At 39.1% G+C, this 23,986-nt stretch overlaps 2 protein-coding genes and 1 long non-coding RNA gene across 4 annotated transcripts in view; all 3 read left to right on the top strand.

Moving 5' to 3' along the window:
* Positions 1–2: 2 nt before the first annotated feature.
* LOC116037029 lies at positions 3–19,087 on the top strand. The gene is made up of 2 exons (XR_004101777.2): positions 3–205; positions 18,753–19,087. It is a non-coding gene; the product is annotated as an uncharacterized LOC116037029 (long non-coding RNA).
* LOC116037024 (cytokine receptor common subunit gamma-like) lies at positions 4,974–18,275 on the top strand. The gene is made up of 12 exons (XM_031280773.2): positions 4,974–5,103; positions 5,746–5,836; positions 6,578–6,741; positions 7,050–7,183; positions 7,276–7,441; positions 14,958–15,048; positions 15,775–15,938; positions 16,238–16,380; positions 16,473–16,638; positions 17,094–17,199; positions 17,601–17,661; positions 17,856–18,275. Exons 1-12 carry the CDS (start codon positions 5,040–5,042, stop codon positions 18,072–18,074), a joined length of 1,569 nt encoding a protein of 522 aa, XP_031136633.1. The 5' UTR covers positions 4,974–5,039; the 3' UTR covers positions 18,075–18,275.
* A 1,462-nt stretch (positions 19,088–20,549) lies between the features above and the next one.
* The window catches only part of snx12 (sorting nexin 12), an 8,493-nt gene continuing 5,056 nt past the window's right edge, over positions 20,550–23,986 (top strand). The window contains exons 1-2 of one of the 2 annotated variants that reach the window (XM_036008916.1): positions 20,550–20,924; positions 23,570–23,665. In XM_036008916.1, the coding sequence (XP_035864809.1) occupies positions 20,760–20,924; positions 23,570–23,665 (261 nt within the window). In that variant the 5' untranslated portion in view covers positions 20,550–20,759. The remainder of the gene's footprint in view (positions 20,925–23,569; positions 23,666–23,986) is intronic. The other variant, XM_031280776.2, reaches the window with a different exon arrangement.

Below are 23,986 nucleotides of genomic sequence, written 5' to 3'. Positions count from 1 at the left end.
ATTGCACTATACTAGGAGAAAAAAAATTGAAGTTACCCTCATATATCTGAAAAAGGGCATGTAAAACTTCCTCTAATCCCTGATTTAAGAATGACTATAAGATAAACCTTTATTGATCCACAGAGGGGAAATTAGATTGTCATAGTAGCACAAAGACAGCAATAGTACAGATAAATAGAGAAAGTAAAAGAATAAATATTAAGAGGTATATAAAAAACTTGCCACGGAGCCCGGCCGGGCACAGCCCGAAAAAGCTACGTGGCATCCATCTCTCCATCCTATGGGCCCACCACCTGTGGGAGGAACCGCTTGGGTCGGGTGCGCTGCTACACAGGTGGCAGTGAAGGTCAGGGGCCTCGACGGACCAGACCCGGGCAGCAGACGCTGGCTCTGGGGACGTGGAATGTCACCTCTCTGTGGGGGAAGGAGCCGTAACTTGTGCGGGAGGTGGAGCGCTACCAGTTGGATCTGGTGGGGCTTACCTCAACGCACAGTCTCGGTTCTGGAACCATACTCCTGGATAGGGGTTGGACTCTTTTCTTCTCCGGAGTTGCCCAGGGTATGAGGAGCCGGGCGGGTGTGGGGATACTCACAAGCCCCCGGCTGAGCGTCGCTACATTGGAGTTTACCCCGGTGGACGAGAGGGTCGCCTCCCTATGCCTGCGGGTTGTGGGGGGGAAACTCTGACTGTTGTTTGTGCATATGCACCAAACAAGAGTTCGGAGTATTCGGCCTTCTTGGAGACCTTGAGTGGAGTCCTGTATGGGGCTCCAGTGGAGGACTCCATAGTTCTGCTGGGGGACTTCAACGCGCACGTGGGCAATGATGGAGACACATGGAGAGGCGTGATTGGGAGGAACGGCCTCCCTGATCTAAACCAGAGTGGTTGTTTGTTGTTGGACTTCTGTGCTAGTCATGGATTGTCTATAACAAACACCATGTTCGAACATAGGGATGCTCATAAGTGTACTTGGTACCAGAGCACCCTAGGCCAAAGGTCAATGATCGATTTTATAATCGTTTCATCTGATCTGAGGCCGTATGTTTTGGACACTCGGGTGAAGAGAGGGGCGGAGCAAATTGGGAACGTCTGGAGGAGGCCCCTGTCCGACAGACTTTCAACTCACACCTCCGGTGGAGCTTTTCGTGCATCCCTGTGGAGGCTGGGGGCATTGAACCCGAGTGGACAATGTTCAAAGTTTCCATTGCTGAAGCTGCAGCGAGGAGCTGTGGTCTTAGGGTCTTAGGTGCCTCAAGGGGCGGTAACCCACGAACACCGTGGTGGATACCGGTGGTCAGGGAAGCCGTCCGACTGAAGAAGGAGTCTTTCCGGGATATGTTATCCCAGAGGACTCCGGAGGCAGTTGCAAGGTACCGAAGGGCCCGAAGGGCTGCAGCCTCTGCCGTGAAAGAGGCAAAGCAGTGTGGGAGAAGTTCGGAGAAGACATGGAGAAGGACTTTCGGTCGGCACCAAGGTGCTTCTGGAAAACCGTTCGCCACCTCCGGAGGGGGAAGCGGGGAACCATCCAAGCTGTGTACAGTAAGGATGGGACGCTGTTGACCTCAACTGAGGAGGTAATAAGGCGGTGGAAGGAGCACTTTGAGGAACTCCTAAATCCGACTAATACGCCCTCTATGGTAGAGGCAGAGCTGGAGGATGATGGGGGATTGTCGTCAATTTCCCTGGTGGAAGTTGCTGAGGTAGTTAAACAACTACACAGTGGCAAAGCCCCAGGGATTGATGAGATCCGTCCAGAAATGCTTAAAGCTCTGGGTGTGGAGGGGTTGTCTTGGTTGACACGCCTCTTCAACATTGCGTGTAAGTCTGGGACGGTGCCTAAGGAGTGGCAGACCGGGGTGGTGGTTCCCCTTTTCAAAAAGGGGGACCAGAGGGTGTGTGCCAATTACAGGGGTATCACACTTCTCAGCCTCCCTGGTAAAATCTACTCCAAGGTGCTGGAAAGGAGGGTTCGGTCGATAGTCGAATCTCAGGTTGAAGAGGAAAAATGCGGATTCCGTCCTGGTCGTGGAACAACGGACCAGATCTTTACTCTCGCAAGGATCCTGGAGGGAGCCTGGGAGTATGCCCTAGATGTGCTTTGTGGATCTGGAGAAGGCGTATGACCGGGTCCCCCGGGAGATACTGTGGGAGGTGCTGCGGGAGTATGGGTTGAGGGGGTCCCTTTTCAGGGCCATCCAATCTCTGTACGACCAAAGCGAGAGCTGTGTCCGGGTTCTCGGCAGTAAGTCAGACTCGTTTCAGGTGAGGGTTGGCCTCCGCCAGGGCTGCGCTTTGTCACCAATCCTGTTTGTAGTATTTATGGACAGGATATCGAGGTGTAGTTGGGGTGGAGAGGGGTTGCAGTTCGGTGGGCTGGGGATCTCATCGCTGCTTTTTGCAGATGATGTGGTCCTGATGGCATCATCGGCCTGTGACCTTCAGCACTCACTGGATCGGTTCGCAGCCGAGTGTGAAGCGGCTGGGATGAGGATCAGCACCTCTAAATCTGAGGCCATGGTTCTCAGTAGGAAACCGATGGAGTGCCTTCTCCAGGTAGGGAATGAGTCCTTACCCCAAGTGAAGGAGTTCAAGTACCTTGGGGTCTTGTTCGCGAGTGAGGGGACAATGGAGCGGGAGATTGGTCGGAGAATCGGCGCAGCGGGTGCGGTATTACATTCAATTTATCGCACCGTTGTGACGAAAAGAGAGCTGAGTCAGAAGGCAAAGCTCTCAATCTACCGGTCAGTTTTCGTTCCTACCCTCACCTATGGTCATGAAGGCTGGGTCATGACCGAAAGAACGAGATCCAGGGTACAAGCGGCCGAAATGGGTTTCCTCAGGAGGGTGGCTAGTGTCTCCCTTAGAGATAGGGTGAGAAGCTCAGTTATCCGTGAGGAGCTCGGAGTAGAGCCGCTGCTCCTTCGCGTCGAAAGGAGCCAGTTGAGGTGGTTCGGGCATCTGGTAAGGATGCCCCCTGGGCGCCTCCCTAGGGAGGTGTTCCAGGCACGTCCAGCTGGGAGGAGGCCTCGGGGAAGACCCAGGACTAGGTGGAGGGATTATATCTCCAACCTGGCATGGGAACGCCTTGGGATCCCCCAGTCGGAGCTGGTTAATGTGGCTCGGGAAAGGGAAGTTTGGGGTCCCCTGCTGGAGCTGCTACCATTTAACTTGATTTCTGGTCTTAGTCTTACTTATAATTTGGATGCAGCTGTGATGGTCTTGACTATGAAGTTTATGCACCATCATACAAGCCATGCTTTTTTAATTACTTTTAATGTAATATCAATTGTTGCATATAGTTTCAGACTCAGTTGTTTTGGTTTGTCTAAAAATATTATTCTAGAATGTATTTCTGAATATTTTTTAGTATCTTATTTTATTATATAATTTTACCACAACTGATGAAGACACAGAGATAAGCAAAAATGCCTTTGCATTTTCAACATATAAAACAAAAGAAAAAAGATCACACAAAACCACAGTAATTTCCACACGTACGCACACAAAAAACTGTCCGATTCGCTGGAAAATAGCTGAGCTGAATGTCGTCTGAGTCACAGATCAGTATCATGACATACCCTGTCATGAACAAAGTATGTTTAAGCCCTTAATTTATCCTCCTCTGCAGACATGCTTCACTGAAATACTGTCAATGTAGCCAAACTTACTTAAATTCAAATCTTTTGTGACATTTTGATTTCATTTGATTAAGTCATAAACAACATACACATGACATGCTTGTCCAAATTTTCAAAAAAAGAAAACCAAAGCCAAAGTTAATCAAAAAATCAAACCTGACAGGTAACACCTAAAAAGCATGATGTTTATTTGGCTTTTTCTCTACTTTCTTTTGTTAAAGTTAGGATGGTTAATGGCTTACTGTGAAGTAGGTTTTTAAAAAAGTGTTCTTTTTTGCATGTGCTTTTTGACAACTGACAAAAGCCTCAAAACTCAAAAAGTGTTGTAAAAAATATGAAATGCTGTTCAAGCTAAATTTGCAAAACAGAAATGTGTCCAATATATAGTAGGTGTTTATTATAGGCCTACACTCATTTGCCATAGTTTAAAATGATTAGTTCCTGTAGCTCTAGGGCTTTCAGAGTTAACATTGGTTTAATGCCAGTAATTGCTGGCCTACTTCCATGCCATCATTCTGTATTCAATACACTAGCCCAGGTTTTGAGATATCCATCTCTAAGATTTATTTCTCCACCTCAGCATCTCTCCACCTGCTCCTCTTCCACCTCTACTGTTTCTGCAAAGAAAGCATATCAAATAGAGGTGCATATCCAAAACCTTTACAATCCCAATTGCACTACACACATTTACCACATTAAGCAACTGAAAATAACTTAGCCAGTTATACAGAACAGTTCCTTTTATGCATTGGAGACAGTTTGTCTTACGTTAAGTTATAAATGTTCTAAGTTGTATAAGTCTGTATTCAGTGATTGCTATTATTCTTTTCTATAACCTTTGTAGCAAACTGACACCGCATGTGTTTGCATTTTGACAGCAAGGGATTTGATTTTCAAAAACACAATGAGCTTTAAGTTGTTTGTGAGTTAAACAAAAACTTAAATGCCAGGACTCTGCTGTTCACTTACTTCAGCAGTAGACCAAATGTACATGGCTGTTGCAGCAATGCCTAAAGGTACCCACTTAGTTCACTAGGCCTACTAAACTTAACACCGTTTTTGGAAGTTAAAAACAGGTTATACAACTGTGGAAAAGACTTTTATTGGTTTTGATGACCAAATAAATGTAGTGTGTGGTTTCACCTATATTTAATTAAAGAAATGTTTTACAAATTGTCTGTGTGTGTGTTCACATTACAGCCATACGGAAGAAGGCCTAACTGTATGCATGTCATCTTGATCTATAATATGTAGAGAGCTTCCTCTGACAGGAAACAAAACCCACGACAGTCAGATTAGGAGCAACCAACACAGAAGTGAAATATGCGACACATCGATACTGAATTACGTAGAAGTAGATTTGCGTCGATGCTGAGAGCATCCTGTTTCTGTGTGCCACGATGCTGAAGAGACTGCTTCTGCTTCTCTGTCTGACAGGACATGTGTTTGCCAAAGAACCCCCCGGTAAGAACATTTAAAATGTACATTTTGAATTATAGGTAAATTGTGTTCTCTGTCGTAGAGTTATACTCTCTTTACCAAGGTTACTCTGTAACCGAAAGATGTTTTAAATAACTGTTTTTAGACTGTTTGGATGTGTCTGACCAATGAGTTATAACATTTGCTTAAAGGCTTTTGGTCTAATTGTATTGTTTTACATTTGACTATTCTGATGTGAAGCTGCTTTTGTTCATTCATTTTGTATCTATAATATTAGTTGATAATCCATATTAAACAAAAATGTTAACTATGTATGAGTGATTTTCACTGTATTTTTGATCACTTTTTTAAAAATAAAATCAAGATTAGAAACAGCACAACTGCCTTGAAATGTGATTAGGCCATAATATTGTAAATAATTATTCACTTGTGTTATCGAATTAAATTTAAAGTAAAGCCATACTTCCTTGACTATGCGCATTTTGTGTAGATTCCCTTATCATTGTGCTGCCATTTCCTCATTGTGTGTGTGTGTGTGTGTGGCCTGCTATTAAGTCTGTTACCATTATCTATTAGCGTAGGTCTATATATGTGTAACCCTGTTTTTTGGTTCATTTTTTTAATGAAACTATTCTGCTGGTGTCAACCCTCTTGTGTCTCTGACAGATGTGGAATGTTTGGTGGTGCATCTGAAATATGTTCACTGTTCTTGGAATAAGCAGGGGACTCCAGAGGTCAATTACACCTTCTACGGCTGGTTCGTAATCATTAGGGACAGTGACCCTGACAAACTCAAACACATTTTGTAATATCATCTGAATGCATCAAACTGTGAAGAGTAAAATATTGGACTTCCATAAAAGATAAAAGTAAAAGTATTTATTCAAAATAGGTGTTTGCGTGTGATTTGAACATCTGATGTTATACCACTATATCTGGGGTGCAATCACGTTCCATACACAACCATGGTCTGCAATTGTCATTGTGAAACTAAATTCTCTGATAGAGTCCACCTCGCCTGCTCCAGCTTAGTTGTTTTTCTCCATTTCAGCCAGTTTCCTATAATTTTATTCCTATTTATAGCTTATATTATAAATGTACAGTATTAGATATATGTCATTCAACATGTTAACTGCTACTGTAAACATTAAAGATTTCACACAAATAAAATTAAAATTATTAGAAATTTTTAATCACGTCACTTCTTTTGAAAGAATGAGCATGAGGTACTTCTGACCTTGTCTCTGATTGGCTATCCATGCTCATAGCATAGTGATTAATCATATAGAAGCTGAGAGACCTCACTGTAAGTAGGAGTAACAGGCTTGATTTGTTTCTTATTCTTTAACACTGAGCAAATACTTTTTTAGTTGGCTCTTCAGAGCATTAGCTCTTGTGTAATGGGCCCTAGTATCTGAATATAGCAAATTACAAAGAAAGACATCACCACCATACTTTGCTTTGTATGTGGAATATCTAAATAGTGATTTCTTTACAGGATCAAAGGTGCCGACGTCAGTGAGTGCCCCTCCTATCTGTCAGAGAACAACATAAACACTGGATGTAACCAGCCCTGTGGCTCACGGTTCAACTCATTTTACACCAGACTGGTTCATGAAAACCAGAGTTCCAAGGAGAAGGAACATGAGCTTAAAACAAAAGGTATGCTTATTTACTGGGGTTCAACATAACATTGGGAAGAACTTCCAAATAGTAAACCAATTAATGGAGAGACTTTTCTTTAATGATTTTTTATACCTACTGGTGCAGCACAACTGTAACTTAAATGTATAATATTTTTCCAGGAAAGGAACAACAGTGCTAGTATTTGGGAACAGGAAAATCAATTCATGGAAAAAAAAAAACTTCTACGGCTGAAAATGAAAATACATTGTCATAGTATGTCTGCCCTATTACATTGTCATCACATTGTATATTTTGTATCATTAAATGGTCTGTGTCGTCTCCAGTCAAGTTGAATCCACCAACCAACCTGACTGTCCATTATGGATCCGACTCTAACCTGTGGCTCAGCTGGACCCAGATTTCTTCTAATTGTGTGGAAAGTGAAGTTCGCTACAGGATCAACAACAGGAACTGGGCGGTAGGCAGTTTGGAGGAACAATAAATCTCTTTTTCAGTCTTTGTTGACTTATGCACCCATCTCCTTTCTCACCTCTATCTTACTGTCCACAGTCCTCTCGAGTCAGTATTGGGAAGCAGAATTACTGCCTCAACTTACCCTCCCACAGTTCCCTGTATGAGCTACAGGTGCGGAGCAGAATAGGGTACGCCTGTGGACTTTCCGAATTCTGGAGCGACTGGACTGAGCCTGTGGTCTGGGGATCCAACAATAGCACGGGTAAATTACCAAATGTCTGCTATCAAAAAGGCCTAGTCTATATACACGACGTTCCACTTCCGGGTTTGCATCGGCCATGACGATTGTGATTGGTTTAAAGAAATGCCAATAAACATCATGTTCAGTATCAGTCTGTTGCTGACCATTTAAACAAATAATAGAAAAATAACTTTGACATAATTTCTGAATCACACCATTCTGCATTATATGTTCTGTAAAAAAGGTTTTCATATCGGTGCACATCACAAAACACATATGCCGAAACCGAAAATTACCAGTAAGTCTGTAATAGGCCAATATCAGACGATACTGTAATATCAGCTAATCAATATATCTGTCTAACTCTAATCAAAGGTGGTTTTAACTCTCTGTACCTGCTGCCCGGCATGTGCACAATACAGTAAAGGTACAAGACTATGAAACAATTACAATCCACATCTCTCTCCTCCTCACAGACCCTAATAAAATGAACAGTTCAATGTCTGTGTGGACCCCAGTGCTGTCTGTGGTGGGTGCTTTTATCCTCATCGTACTGGTCATGATGTTGCTGCACAATGAAAGGTGGGTCATATGTCATGTATAAATGATGGTATATGGGTATGGTGTAGCCACAGAGTATCAACAATGTGTACCTATTTCCTCAGTTTATTTTTTATTTATACATTTACCTAAACTGTTTTAATTGCTTGCATTATGCTGTAAAAATGATAATTGTTTAAAGCAGCAGTAAGTGATGATGGAACTAAAATTCACATTTGGTAATGCACTTTCAATCATTTGACATGCAAGAGGCAATATTTCTGGATCCGTGGAATAGTATCTTTATCATCACAGTCCAAAAAAGTAGAATATCCCTAACCTCGCTCAACTACAGTGCTAAAGAGCTACAGGGAACAAAGGTAATGCAGATGAGCTGTTGTTGATATGATCATCTGAGAGTTAAAATGTGCCTGCCTCCCATACAGAATCAGAATCATCTTCATCCCTGTGGTTCCCAAGCCATCCCCAAACCTTCAAAACATCGAGGTTAGTAGTATCCAGAGCTCTGTGCCCGCCGTCACACTAAAGATTTGTATTCAAATCTTATCTCCTTTTATTTGGCAGCTAATAAAACTATAGACCAAAACTACTGCAGTCATTGAAAGAAATGCACAGGCCAGAAATGTACCATCATGTGAGGTGACAGCCAAACAAGTCATACATGTTGTTCTTTTTTAAAGGATTGGTTTAAATTCCCTGAAGGCCTGAAAGAGGGTTTAAACTACAATGAGCGTCCCTGCCCTGTGCGTGAGTACTGCCATGTCCGCCAGTCCGACAGCGAGAGCTCTGACTGCTCAACCTGCTCTGTCACCACCGACCAAACCGACTGCTCCGTCTTCATCCCTGTGAACGAATCGGACCTGCCTACTCCCTGCTCCTCTTCCATCTCACAGTTTTAGTCTCATCTGAGGAAGAGAAGCAGGTTTCTGTTTAGGAGGCATCTCAATCAGGGATCAGAAAATGGATCAAGATATGTTTGGTTTCCCCTATGAGAAGAAACCAGATATTTGTTCAAGGCACTGAAAAGCAATTGATTCAGTTAAAGCTATTAATGTTACAGAATATCAACAATATGATGCAGGAGTTACAGGTAAAAAAAAACCCTGATTATATTAGCATTTTTTACCACAAATAAATTCTGAACTACTTCATTTATATCACTTTTCATTAGTGGTATGTATTTACTCTTAAAACTTGCTTCACAGGGTACAGATAGGCCTAGCCTAGAAATCTGGACACACCCTAGCGACAGCAAATGTAATTTGCAGCCAGGCCAACATCTTGATGTGGGTCTGGGTTGTCAGGCTAAGATAGGCCTATATATTAATTACATTTACTGTAACAGAGTTTTCTCTATCAGTACATTGCACTATACCAGTATACTAAACAAAATTTAAGTTACCCTCACATATCTGAAAAAGGGCATGTAAAACTTCCTCTAATCCCTGATTTAAGAATGACTATAAGATAAACCTTTATTGATCCCAGAGGGGAAATTAGATTGTTATAGTAGCACAAAGACAGCAGTAGTACAGATAAATAGAGAAAGTAAAAGAATAAATATTAAGAGGTATATAAAAAACTAAACTAAAGTAAGAGTCAATTGAATAACGGTCAGCACCTATCAGTTATTCCTCAAACATAAAGTGTATTATTAAGAAAGACATGCATTTTTCTGTGTTTTATAACATTTGTATGTGTTGTTTTAGAATTGTATGAAATTGATCAAATCTAATATCCCAATATTTTGGGCAAAATACATTATTGGTGATGTAACAATATTCGACTATTTATATTTAATGTGAAGTACTGACAAAAAAACTCAATGCATAAAGGCCAAGAAGATAGATAGATAGATAGATAGATAGATAGATAGATAGACTTTTATTGATCCCAAAAATGGGAAATACAGTACGGTATAGAAAAGACCTTTACGACAACACTATCGCTTTTGTCCAAAGTGGCCGCTAGAATCAACACAAACTGAAAGTTACATATAGCCACTTTAAATGAAGCATTTCTAATTCACACTTTTGTTTAGAAGGACACCTTTTTTACTACATTTTGTTTTTATGTGCTGTTTTTCACACGTGTCTGATTATTAACATGCTTCCACAATTGATCATTCAAGTAGCCATTCAAGTCACATCTGCAGGAAAAAGTAATGAAGCTATTTTATGAACGGAAGCTGGCTAATCACCCTAATCATCACACACAGGCACTCTTTTACTCACACATAGATAATCACATTCAGGGCAGCACCCAACAAGAGTTGCAAAGCTGCTTAGTAGTAAATATGGTATATAGCCTTCTTATGTCTAATTTTAAATTGTTTTGTGATTGTCTTGCTTTGGGAAGTTGGTGCTTTTGTTCTGTAAATAAAAGTAAATATACTGCATTTCCTTCACATTATCAAGTATCTGCAGAACAGTTAACACAACTGGCAAATAAGTCAATGGGACCACAACCAGAGGACACATTTGAGGACCTGTGATTCCTTTGCTTTCAGTGTATATGAAAAAGAAGAAAAAATCTTTTGGCCTGAAATTGTAAACTGTAAAATTGTACAAGTGATTTGAGTGTCTAGGACTTGACACTTATTTGTGATGTGATGGCTGTAAGATGATCTCTGAGAATTAAGCTTTGTTTTGAACAACTACCAACTCCTACACAAATATTTGAATATTGGTCTACTGCTCCTCTAATACTTGCTCACCCACATGGTCATTGTATTGACATTTAACTTGATTTCTGGTCTTAGTCTTACTTATAATTTGGATGCAGCTGTGATGGTCTTGACTATGAAGTTTATGCACCATCATACAAGCCATGCTTTTTTAATTACTTTTAATGTAATATCAATTGTTGCATATAGTTTCAGACTCAGTTGTTTTGGTTTGTCTAAAAATATTATTCTAGAATGTATTTCTGAATATTTTTTAGTATCTTATTTTATTATATAATTTTACCACAACTGATGAAGACACAGAGATAAGCAAAAATGCCTTTGCATTTTCAACATATAAAACAAAAGAAAAAAGATCACACGAAACCACGTAATTTCCACACATACGCACAGAAAAAACTGTCCAATTTACTGGAAATGAGCTGAGCTGAATGTCGTCTGAGTCACAGATCAAATGGCATGTTAAAAGTTGGTCACAGATGTCAGGGTGGGTGCTTGTTCTTGATGAAATTAAATGAAAATGTAATCAGTTCAGTAATAACTCTTTTGGTAGGTAACATTGGTAGTTGGCAAAAGATAACTGACAAATTTGTGTTCTGGTATATATCATAAACAAAATTTCACAATGCAGTTATCATTTTATCTAACATTTTAGTGTATTTTGCAATTGCACAGAATGGACTAAGATCAACATTTTGTGTTGATTTTGATAAGCTTACAAGTTGTAAGCATGTCGACCAGTGCTGTTGTACTTCCGACTCAAGACGTGTTTCTATTTGTCTCGGACTTGTCTTAGACTAGGCCATTGGACTCGTAAATATTCTAGTTGGTCTCAACCGAGTCCAGCACTATATGCTTTTTTTTTCTAAAGTAACTTCCTCCCTCAAAACAAAACCACTGATAACGTGCGCTTGTTCTGAAAACAGGTATTGGTTTAATTCAAAAACCATCTACAACGGGCATTGAAATCGGTCGCTTGGTCTATGCCTGGCTGCGTCGTATACCTCAATCATCAGCCATCAATCATTATTATATTTTAGCCACAGACACAATGTCAGCAAGCACTCTGTACTATAGATTTTTCTAGACAAGTAAAAAGTTCAAGATCAATTTTTAGGGACACCTGTGATGCTTGTTATTTGTTACATTTTGCATTTGCAGTCCAGAATGTTGTTGTTACGCCATAATAAAAAGACTCAACATCTAAAAAGTGAAGTTGTACTACAGCTTTATGTAAATTGCTCTATTTAAAGTAAATAATATGGCCTCATTTGATCCTACAGTGTTGTTACTCTGCACTTGCTTTTTTGATAATTACAAATAAAAATGCAACATGATCATCTTAACCCTTGTGTCGACCCATCCAGTTTATTTGTCGTTTTGTATTGGCCTGGTTGGGGTCCCCACCCCGGTGACCCTCACGTACTACGTCATGTCGTTTCACATGAACCGGGGGAGGGGGGTTACCCCAAAGCTCAACGCCAGGCCAATGCAAAACGTCAAATAAACGTATAGGTAAACGTATACACAAGGATTAAGATATACTGTCTCTCACATCACATAAATTATAAACAGGTAAGTAAGTGGTCTTGAAGAGGATTCTTTTTTTCTGTCTCATTCTAGACTGTCTCTCATTTGGACTCGGTCTTGACTTTGACTTGAACCTCTTTGGACTCGGTCTTGATTGTGTCTCGACTAGTACTGGTCTTGGACTCGACAAATGTGGACTTGACTACAGCCCTGATACCAGTTTCATGAATAGTACACCTAATACACCCCAAATATACCAATTAGTAAGTTAGGTTAGTTAAATCAACAAAACAGGAGTCTGCCTACACTGTTACACACATTTGAAAGGATTAGTTATAATAATAATACAGCTTACTAAAAAATAGGTAGTCATTATGTCTTTAATTATGCAATAAAGAAGATTTAACGATATGTCTGGATGTTGTTATAATCACTTCAGATGTAAGTATACTTTCTTAATCTTTATTTCAGAAACAGTTTCCTCTGACAGGAAACAGAAAACCCACAATACTCAACTTTGGAACAGCACGCACAGAAAGTGACACATATCTGATATCACATGACCCTGTCATGAACAAAGTATGTTTAAGCCCTTAATTTATCCTCCTCTGCAGACATGCTTCACTGAAATACTGTCAATGTAGCCAAACTTACTTAAATTCACAACTTTTGTGCACATTTTGATTTCATTTGATTAAGTCATAAACAACATACACATGACACGCTTGTCCAAATATTCAAAAAAAGAACACAGGTAACACCTAAAAAGCATGATGTTTATTTGGCTTTTTCTCTACTTTCTTTTGTTAAAAAGTTAGGATGGTTAATGGCTTACTGTGAAATAGATTTTTTTAAAAGTCTTATTTTTTGCATGTGCTTTTTGACAACAAAAACCTCAAAACTCAAAAAGTGTTGTAACAAAATATTCTGACTTTGTTATGCGACATTAAATGCTGTTCAAGCTAAGTTTGCAAAACAGAAACGTGTCCAATATATAGTTGTTTATTATAGGCCTACACTCATTTGCCATAGTTTAAAATGATTAGTTCCTGTAGCTCTAGGGCTTTCAGAGTTAACATTGGTTTAATGCCAGTAATTGCTGCCCTATTTCCATGCCATCATTCTGTATTCAATACACTAGCCCAGGTTTTGAGATATCCATCTCTAAGATTTATTTCTCCACCTCAGCATCTCTCCACCTGCTCCTCTTCCACCTCCACTGTTCTTGTCTCAGAGGAACAAGTTTCTGCAAAGAAAGCATCTCAAATAGAGGTGCATTTCCAAAACCTTTACAATCCCAATTGCACTACACACATTTACCACATTAAGCAACTGAAAATAACTTAGCCAGTTATACAGAACAGTTCCTTTAATGCATTGGAGACAGTTTGTCTTACGTTAAGTTATAAATGTTCTAAGTTGTATAAGTCTGTGTTGAGTGATTGCTATTATTCTTTTCTATAACCTTTGTAGCAAACTGACACCGCATGTGTTTGAATTTTGACAGCAAGGGATTTGATTTTCAAAAACACAATGAGCTTTAAGTTGTTTGTGAGTTAAACAAAAACTTAAATGCCAGGACTCTGCTGTTCACTTACTTCAGCAGTAGACCAAATGTACATGGCTGTTGCAGCAATGCCTAAAGGTACCCACTTAGTTCACTAGGCCTACTAAACTTAACACCGTTTTTGGAAGTTAAAAACAGGTTATACAACTGTGGAAAAGACTTTTATTGGTTTTGATGACCAAATAAATGTAGTGTGTTGTTTCACCTATATTTAATTAAAGAAATGTTTTACAAATTGTCTGTGTGTGTGTTCACATTACAGCCATACAGAAGAAGGCCTAACTGTATGCATGTCATCTTGATCTATAATATGTAGAGAGCTTCCTCTGACAGGAAACAAAACCCACGACAGTCAGATTAGGAGCAACCAACACAGAAGTGAAATATGCGACACATCGATACTGAATTATGTAGAAGTAGATTTGCGTCGATGCTGAGAGCATCCTGTTTCTGTGTGCCACGATGCTGAAGAGACTGCTTCTGCTTCTCTGTCTGACAGGACATGTGTTTGCCAAAGAACCCCCCGGTAAGAACATTTAAAATGTACATTTTGAATTATAGGTAAATTGTGTTCTCTGTCGTAGAGTTATACTCTCTTTACCAAGGTTACTCTGTAACCGAAAGATGTTTTAAATAACTGTTTTTAGACTGTTTGGATGTGTCTGACCAATGAGTTATAACATTTGCTTAAAGGCTTTTGGTCTAATTGTATTGTTTTACATTTGACTATTTTGATGTGAAGCTGCTTTTGTTCATTCATTTTGTATCTATAATATTAGTTGATAATCCATATTAAACAAAAATGTTAACTATGTATGAGTGATTTTCACTGTATTTTTGATCACTTTTTAAAAAATAAAATCAAGATTAGAAACAGCACAACTGCCTTGAAATGTGATTAGGCCATAATATTGTAAATAATTATTCACTTGTGTTATCGAATTAAATTTAAAGTAAAGCCGTACTTCCTTGACTATGCGCATTTTGTGTAGATTCCCTTGTCATCATTGTGCTGCCATTTCCTCATTGTGTGTGTGTGTGTGTGTGTGTGTGTGTGTGTGTGTGTGTGGCCTGCTATTAAGTCTGTTACCATTATCTATTAGCGTAGGTCTATATATGTGTAACCCTGTTTTTTGGTTCATTTTTTTAATGAAACTATTCTGCTGGTGTCAACCCTCTTGTGTCTCTGACAGATGTGGAATGTTTGGTGGTGCATCTGAAATATGTTCACTGTTCTTGGAATAAGCAGGGGACTCCAGAGGTCAATTACACCTTCTACGGCTGGTTCGTAATCATTAGGGACAGTGACCCTGACAAACTCAAACACATTTTGTAATATCATCTGAATGTATCAAACTGTGAAGAGTAAAATATTGGACTTCCATAAAAGATAAAAGTAAAAGTATTCAAAATAGGTGTTTGCGTGTGATTTGAACATCTGATGTTATACCACTTTATCTGGGGTGCAATCACGTTCCATACACAACCATGGTCTGCAATTGTCATTGTGAAACTAAATTATCTGATATAGTCTATCTCGCCTGCTCCAGCTTAGTTGTTTTTCTCCATTTCAGCCAGTTTCCTAAAATGTTATTCCTATTTATAGCCTATATCATAAATGTATTACATTTATGTCATTCAACATGTTAACTACTGTAAACCTTAAAGATTTCACACAAATAAAATTTCAATTATTTGACATTTTTAATGTCACTTGTTTTTAAAGAATGAGCATGAGGTACTTCTGACCTTGTCTCTGATTGGCTATCCATGCTCATAGCATAGTGATTAATCATATAGAAGCTGAGAGACCTCACTGTAAGTAGGAGTAACAGGCTTGATTTGTTTCTTATTCTTTAACACTGAGCAAATACTTTTTTAGTTGGCTCTTCAGAGCATTAGCTCTTGTGTAATGGGCCCTAGTATCTGAATATAGCAAATTACAAAGAAAGACATCACCACCATACTTTGCTTTGTATGTGGAATGTCTAAATAGTGATTTCTTTACAGGTTCAAAGGTGCCGACGTCAGTGAGTGCCCCTCCTATCTGTCAGAGAACAACATAAACACTGGATGTAACCAGCCCTATGGCTCACGGTTCAACTCATTTTACACCAGACTGGTTCATGAAAACCAGAGTTCCAAGGAGAAGGAACATTATCTTAAAGAAAAAGGTATGCTTATTTATTGGGGTTCAACATAACATTGGGAAGAACTTCCAAATAGTAAACCAATTAATGGAGAGACTTTTCTTTAATGATTTTTTACTGGTGCAGCACAACTGTAACTTAAATGTATAATATTTTTCCAGGAAAGGAACAACAGTGCTAGTATTTGGGAACAGGAAAATCAATTCATGGAAAAAAAAAACTTCTACGGCTGAAAATGAAAATATATTGTTAGTATGTCTGCCCTATTACATTGTCATCACATTATATATTTTGTATCATTAAATGGTCTGTGTCGTCTCCAGTCAAGTTGAATCCACCAACCAACCTGACTGTCCATTATGGATCCGACTCTAACCTGTGGCTCAGCTGGACCCAGATTTCCCAGATTTCTTCTAATTGTGTGGAAAGTGAAGTTCGCTACAGGATCAACAACAGGAACTGGGCGGTAGGCAGTTTGGAGGAACAATAAATCTCTTTTTCAGTCTTTGTTGACTTATGCACCCATCTCCTTTCTCACCTCTATCTTACTGTCCACAGTCCTCTCGAGTCAGTATTGGGAAGCAGAATTACTGCCTCAACTTACCCTCCCACAGTTCCCTGTATGAGCTGCAGGTGCGGAGCAGAATAGGGTACGCCTGTGGACTTTCCGAATTCTGGAGTGACTGGACTGAGCCTGTGGTCTGGGGATCCAACAATAGCACGGGTAAATTACCAAATGTCTGCTATCAAAAAGGCCTAGTCTATATACACGACGTTCCACTTCCGGGTTTGCATCGGCCATGACGATTGTGATTGGTTTAAAGAAATGCCAATAAACATCATGTTCAGTATCAGTCTGTTGCTGACCATTTAAACAAATAATAGAAAAATAACTTTGACATAATTTCTGAATCACACCATTCTGCATTATATGTTCTGTAAAAAAGGTTTTCATATCGGTGCATATCAAAAAACACATATGCCGAAACCGAAAGTTACCAGTAAGTCTGTAATAGGCCAATATCAGACGATACTGTAATATCAGCTAATCAATATATCTGTCTAACTCTAATCAAAGGTGGTTTTAACTCTCTGTACCTGCTGCCCGGCATGTGCACAATACAGTAAAGGTACAAGACTATGAAACAATTACAATCCACATCTCTCTCCTCCTCACAGACCCTAATAAAATGAACAGTTCAATGTCTGTGTGGACCCCAGTGCTGTCTGTGGTGGGTGCTTTTATCCTCATCGTACTGGTCATGATGTTGCTGCACAATGAAAGGTGGGTCATATGTCATGTATAAATGATGGTATATGGGTATGGTGTAGCCACAGAGTATCAACAATGTGTACCTATTTCCTCAGTTTATTTTTTATTTATACATTTACCTAAACTGTTTTAATTGTTTGCATTATGCTGTAAAAATGATAATTGTTTAAAGCAGCAGTAAGTGATGATGGAACTAAAATTCACATTTGGTAATGCACTTTCAATCATTTGACATGCAAGAGGCAATATTTCTGGATCCGTGGAATAGTATCTTTATCATCACAGTCCAAAAAAGTAGAATATTCCTAACCTCGCTCAACTACAGTGCTAAAGAGCTACAGGGAACAAAGGTAATGCAGATGAGCTGTTGATATGATCATCTGAGAGTTAAAATGTGCCTGCCTCCCATACAGAATCAGAATCATCTTCATCCCTGTGGTTCCCAAGCCATCCCCAAACCTTCAAAACATCGAGGTTAGTAGTATCCAGAGCTCTGTGCCCGCCGTCACACTAAAGATTTGTATTCAAATCTTATCTCCTTTTATTTGGCAGCTAATAAAACTATAGACCAAAACTACTGCAGTCATTGAAAGAAATGCACAGGCCAGAAATGTACCATCATGTGAGGTGACAGCCAAACAAGTCATACATGTTGTTCTTTTTTAAAGGATTGGTTTAAATTCCCTAAAGGCCTGAAAGAGGGTTTAAACTACAATGAGCGTCCCTGCCCTGTGCGTGAGTACTGCCATGTCCGCCAGTCCGACAGCGAGAGCTCTGACTGCTCAACCTGCTCTGCCACCACCGACCAAACCGACTGCTCCGTCTTCATCCCTGTGAACGAATCGGACCTGTCTACTCCCTGCTCCTCTTCCATCTCACAGTTTTAGTTTCATCTGAGGAAGAGAAGCAGGTTTCTGTTTAGGAGGCATCTCAATCAGGGATCAGAAAATGGATCAAGATATGTTTGGTTTCCCCTATGAGAAGAAACCAGATATTTGTTCAAGGCACTGAAAAGCAATTGATTCAATTAAAGCTATTCATGTTACAGAATATCAACAATATGATGCAGGAGTTACAGGTAAAAAAAACCCTGATTATATTAGCATTTTTTACCACAAATAAATTCTGAACTACTTCATTTATATCACTTTTCTTTAGTGGCATGTATTTACTCTTAAAACTTACTTCACAGGGTACAGATAGGCCTAGCCTAGAAATCTGGACACACCCTAGCGACAGCAAATGTAATTTGCAGCCAGGCCAACATCTTGATGTGGATCTGGGTTGTCAGGCTAAGATAGGCCTATATATTAATTACATTTACTGTACCAGAGTTTTCTTTCTCTATCAGTGGTCCGTACATTGCACTATACTAGGAGAAAACAAATTGAAGTTACCCTCACATATCTGAAAAAGGGCATGTAAAACTTCCTCTAATCCCTGATTTAAGAATGACTATAAGATAAACCTTTATTGATCCCAGAGGGGAAATTAGATTGTCATAGTAGCACAAAGACAGCAGTAGTACAGATAAATAGAGAAAGTAAAAGAATAAATATTAAGAGGTATATAAAAAACTAAACTAAAATAAGTCAATTTAATACAATAAAATACAATAAAAGTCTTAAAAAGGTCAGCACCTATCAGTTATTCTTCAAACATAAAGTGTATTATTAAGAAAGACATGCATTTTTTTCTGTGTTTTATAACATTTGTATGTGTGTATTGTATGAAATTGATCAAATCTAATATCCCAATATTTTGGGCAAAATACATTATTGTATATTATATATTTGTTATATGACTATTTGTATTTAATGTAAAGTACTGACAAAAGACACAATGCATAAAGGCCAAGAAGATAGATAGATACATTTTTATTGATCCCAAAAATGGGAAATTAGAGTGTTACAGCAGCAAAATATCAGACACACAGCAAACATACAGAATATACATGAAATAATAGGATACAATATACATGAAATAATAGAATACAAAAACAAATATTTAAAATATATACAAGTTGGGAATAGAAATGAACAACTACTTAAATAGTATTAATAAAGACGTAAGTAAACCTATTGTGCAAGTTGCACTTAGTGCAGTATTGTGATGTATATGAGTCTTATCTAACACTCAGAGATGAAGTGTTAAAAAGTTGTATTGCCTGTGGTAGGAATGATTTCTTGTGGCGGTCCGTGCAACATCGAAGCTGTCGGAGCCTCTTAGAGAAGGTGCTCCTCTGTTGGACCAGTGTGGTGTGGAGAGGGTGGTTGGGTTATCAATGATAGATAACAGTTTGTTCAGTGACCTCCTCTTCACCACAGCTTCAAATGTGTCCTGTTTCGCAGCCAAGAAGGCAGCATTCATTGTTCACTCACTCAGCTAGTCAAATTACCACATTCTAATAAGGCACAAGGTTCGAAATCATCACTAACTAATGCTATATCTGCAACCTTGGGGTTGTCAAGTCTAAAAAAATCCCTCTGAGCTCCTCCAACACTACAAAAAAATATCTGTTATTAGCAATTTAACGCCTGGACAGATTATTGTAAAAACCCTTTCTTAATGACTTTACTAACATCATTAGGAAAGTTGAAAGATGTTTAAATAACATTTATAATTGCAGACTTGGGGGGTTATTAGAAAGTGAGAAACCATTGGCATCTATTAATGGATTATTATATTTATAACTGCATTATTACCAAATAGAAAGTATAAAGAGGCAACCCAAAATGTGCTCTTATTAAAGGCCTTCCAATTGATTTATAAATCACTAGTAATTGACTCATTATGCCCAGTGACAGACTGGGATCAAAAAACGGCCCTGGCATTTGCAACACACCGGCCCTATTTTTGTCAATAATCTTTGTCCTAGGGTCCCTGTCTGATAGGGTTTTTGCTTTTAGATGTTTTATTACAGAAAGTGACCCATGCCCAAAATAGTCATTCTGTCATTTTATTACTTATGGATGGAATTTTAGTAAAAAGTAAAATGATTCCTTTTTTTTCTGGGGGACCCCAGACCCCACTTTGGGAATCACTGTAGCAGGCAAATAGAATAGTTTTAACCCAGCCTCATATTTTTTGTATTATATTCCCATAATTTTGAATGTTACCTATCTTAATTGAATGTACTTTTTCAACATGGTTGGACGTTTCTGCAACCTAGGCCTACTTGTATTTTAGTGTTTGTGTTACTGTATCTGTTTTTGATTAATAAATGTGCATGTCTAAAGTTCTGTGACATTACTTGTACAACTGAAATGATTGATATTAAGGTAACCTAGTTCAATCTCCTCAGTCCAGTTATCTCACTGTCCATTAGAGGGAGTGCAGTGAGTGTCCCACACACAGTACGGAACTGAGTCAACGCATTTTTCAGATTCAAGAAAGGTAGGGCGCAGGGCGGCTGGCCCCCGCAAGAAGAGAGATATACAGTCAGCTACTTCCCTAGCTGAACCGATCAGCTATCGCAATCAATTGATGTCTTCAGATGAGATTTAAGATTTTACTGTGCATTTAGTTGGTTTGATTCGCCGTTGGTCGTCCAAAAATTACAACCCGAGAAAATGACAGACCCTGCGGTGGCCGACACTCGCCGGTTGAATTCCAAGCCCCAGGACCTGACGGATGCTTACGGCCCCCCCAGCAATTTTCTGGAGATAGACGTTTATGATCCACAAATCGTTGGAGTTGGACGGAACCGTTACACAAACTATGAAGTTCGCATGCGGGTAGGTGTTCGAATCACAAGCCAAAAACTGTTGCAGCGTTAGCTTTTATTTGCTAAGCTAACTGGTAATTACAGTGTTGTTGCTAGCCAGTTAGCATGTTTATTCGCTGTGCTGAAGTCAAGTCAACACGGGGAGCCACATTTTTGTCCAAGGATGGCGTAGGCATGGGGAAGGCTTGACCCGCCCTACTCTCCCTCTGAATGGCTAGTACTCGTTGCCTGCTCTGGTTGGGTTGGTTAGGTTTAGGCAAGAGGAGTGGAATTGGTTATGGTTAGGGTAAGAATGTCAGGATAAGCCAATCAGAGGCAGAGTAGGGCGGGATATGCCTTCGCCTTCCTGTGGAAAAAATACTCACATCCCCGTTGCTGTTACGTCTAAGATGGGCGCTTTGAGTAGGTGAAGATGGCGCTCCAGTAAAAATCAGGACCGGGGATTGTCAGAGGCCTGTCAGAGGCTGCTTGCTTGAGGTAGTTCGCAAGGCTGGCGTGCAGAAGTTTCGTGACATAACCCACGTCTTCCAGCATGAAAGCAGATTGACAATGTTAAGCCATGGCACTTAACGTTATAGTTAAATGCCTTTTAAACTAACTGCAATGTAGCTAACTAGCTAGCATTAAATACATTGAAACAGAAGGAAACATTACGACAGTAAAAACCAGGGGGACCCAGCAGACACCGTGAAGCTAGCTAAATGCTACATGCACTTTAGTTACCAAGAAAGTAAAGACTCATTTAACATTGTCTGCCTATCTAGATGTCTAACGCCAAGTATGCTTGTCGACAACATAAACATAAACAGACATGACTAGCTAGCTACTGTTCTTCGGTAAACTAATGAGAAGAGTAAGGATAGCTGTTAATGTTACACCTTGACATGTACAGAAAACGCTACTTAAAGGTCCCATATCATGCTCCTTTTAAGGTCATATTTGTGTTTTTAGTTTTTACTAGAACATGTTTACATGCTTTAATGTTCAAAATATTATTTTCTGCATATACCTATATTCACCCTCTGTCTGAAACGGTTCGTTTTAGCTGTAACCGCACTGTAGCAGAACACTTTCTACCTATAGTATAGTTGGGACATCACAAACATACTGAACATACTGAAGTCCCTAGGCTTCTTTAAAGCCACCGTTTCTGAATACGGGCTTTGTGAATTTATCTGAGGATTGAGCGTGTTGATACTTTCACAGTATTTATATACCACGTCAACCTGCTTTATAATTAAAAAAAAAAATACAAGGAAATCACATTTTTACAAAATGCGACCTTTAACCTAGGAGGAATGCTAAAAAATGTTGGTGGTTTTATGGAAACGGGATAAATGGCATGCTTATCCTTATTAAACAGTTACTGTAACTAGTTGTAGTAAGTAGTACTTAAACGTCCTTCTCTAGTAAACAAAGGCAGACAAAATCGCTGACACTGCTAAGTTTAATGAAAACATTTTCAGGAAGCTGATGCTAACATTGCAATTGCATAATTGTAACTTAACAGGCTTGTCTTGACTACAACTCCTCATTTTGATGGCCTTCTCCTAGGAGAGTTTACCCATCATAATATAAACAAGTTACTGTTTTCACCACTTGAATGGCCCTTTTAACACAACATTCATAGATTCATGCAGCAGGTGGGATAGTTTCTTGGATCAGAGGTGTGGGGTTAACTAGTTTAAGGTATTTTTTGTTAACTTGCATATCCAAATAGTGTGTTCTCACAATAACAGACAAACGTAAACAAACCAGATCAGTCTAGTTAAAAGACGCCAACCTTCACTGGAAAGGATCCCACTCACTGTACAGCAGTGAATCATGGGAAAGTCATGCAAAAGGATCACCTATTCTATAACCACTGAAACATTGAGAGATACTATGAATTAATTCATCACTTAGAGCAGTTGGTGTCAGTTGCACACACAATCTGCCTTTTGAATCAAAACTTTTCAGCATTCTGTGAACAGGTTTGCTTGGCAGGCATCTTTAATTGTATTTCAAATTAACACATGAAACAATAGGGTTAAAAATCACTTTTTATGCACAAACCATTCATTGAATTCCCCAGTGAGTAGAAGTTTCCTCAAATGATTTCTGGCCAGATACAACTAGGTAAGTAATCCATAAGTGGATTGACAGAAAATGAATTTTGATTATTAATAACCATTTGCTGCTCCAATGTGAGGATTTGTAGTTTTTTTCTCTTTCTTTAAATAATTGAAATTAAATATCTTTGGGTTTTGGACTGTTGGTAGGACATAAGGAATTTGAAGACAACACATTGGGATAATAATTATTCATTATTCACATCCTGTAAACTAAAAGATTAATCATTTGCCCATAAAAAAAAAAACCTATAATGAAAATAAACATTACTTGCAGCAACAGATACAACTGAAAAGGTTTACATAGAAAAATAACCACATTCTACACAGTGTAATCATAGACTTTTATGCAATTTATTTACTCAAATTATGTTGGTAAGATATTTATTGTTGCTTAGGGCACATCCACAATGCCTCCAGCACTCGTCATGATAGTTGTCAACTATTCAGCAAGCCTTGTTCTCACTATCGAACAGCAACCGTGTCTAAATGTTTGAATTTAGTATAAATCAAGAGCTGTTTTTTTTTCTTCTTCTCTGTGTAGACAAACCTTCCCATTTTCAAACTGAAGGATTCCTGTGTAAGAAGAAGATACAGTGACTTTGAGTGGTTAAAGAATGAGCTGGAAAGAGACAGTAAGGTGAGTGAGCAATAATGTTGTGTTTCAGGCTAATCATAGACCTTTTTCACAGCAGACATTTTTGACTTGTCATAGTAGGAAAAGCACAGCTGAAATTGATAACCTTAACGATGGCTCAATTCCATCAAGTGTCCCAGTAAGCTATTTCAGTGAGTCAGCATGCACAATACCAGGGCCTCTCCTAAGTGGAATGCAGCCATCATTAATGGGCTTGAATACACCTGTGCTTTTCCTACTATGACATGTCAATATGTCTGCCGTGAAAAAGGTCTATTGTAGCAGGTTGGCTGGTGCAAACTAGTACCGGTAATTACAATGATG

The sequence above is a fragment of the Sander lucioperca genome, chromosome 13 (assembly GCF_008315115.2).
Source record: "Sander lucioperca isolate FBNREF2018 chromosome 13, SLUC_FBN_1.2, whole genome shotgun sequence".
Classification (NCBI taxonomy): Eukaryota; Metazoa; Chordata; class Actinopteri; order Perciformes; family Percidae; genus Sander; species Sander lucioperca.
This window is presented reverse-complemented; position numbering and strand designations above follow the sequence as displayed.

Bases quoted from the DNA above. Each gene is read 5' to 3' on its own strand.
- LOC116037024 (XM_031280773.2), top strand. From the start codon at position 5,040: ATGCTGAAGAGACTGCTTCTGCTTCTCTGTCTGACAGGACATGTGTTT. The intron at 16,639-17,093 runs GTAAATTACCAA...TCCTCCTCACAG, and splicing joins GGGATCCAACAATAGCACGG to ACCCTAATAAAATGAACAGT. The intron at 17,662-17,855 runs GTTAGTAGTATC...TCTTTTTTAAAG, and splicing joins CAAACCTTCAAAACATCGAG to GATTGGTTTAAATTCCCTAA.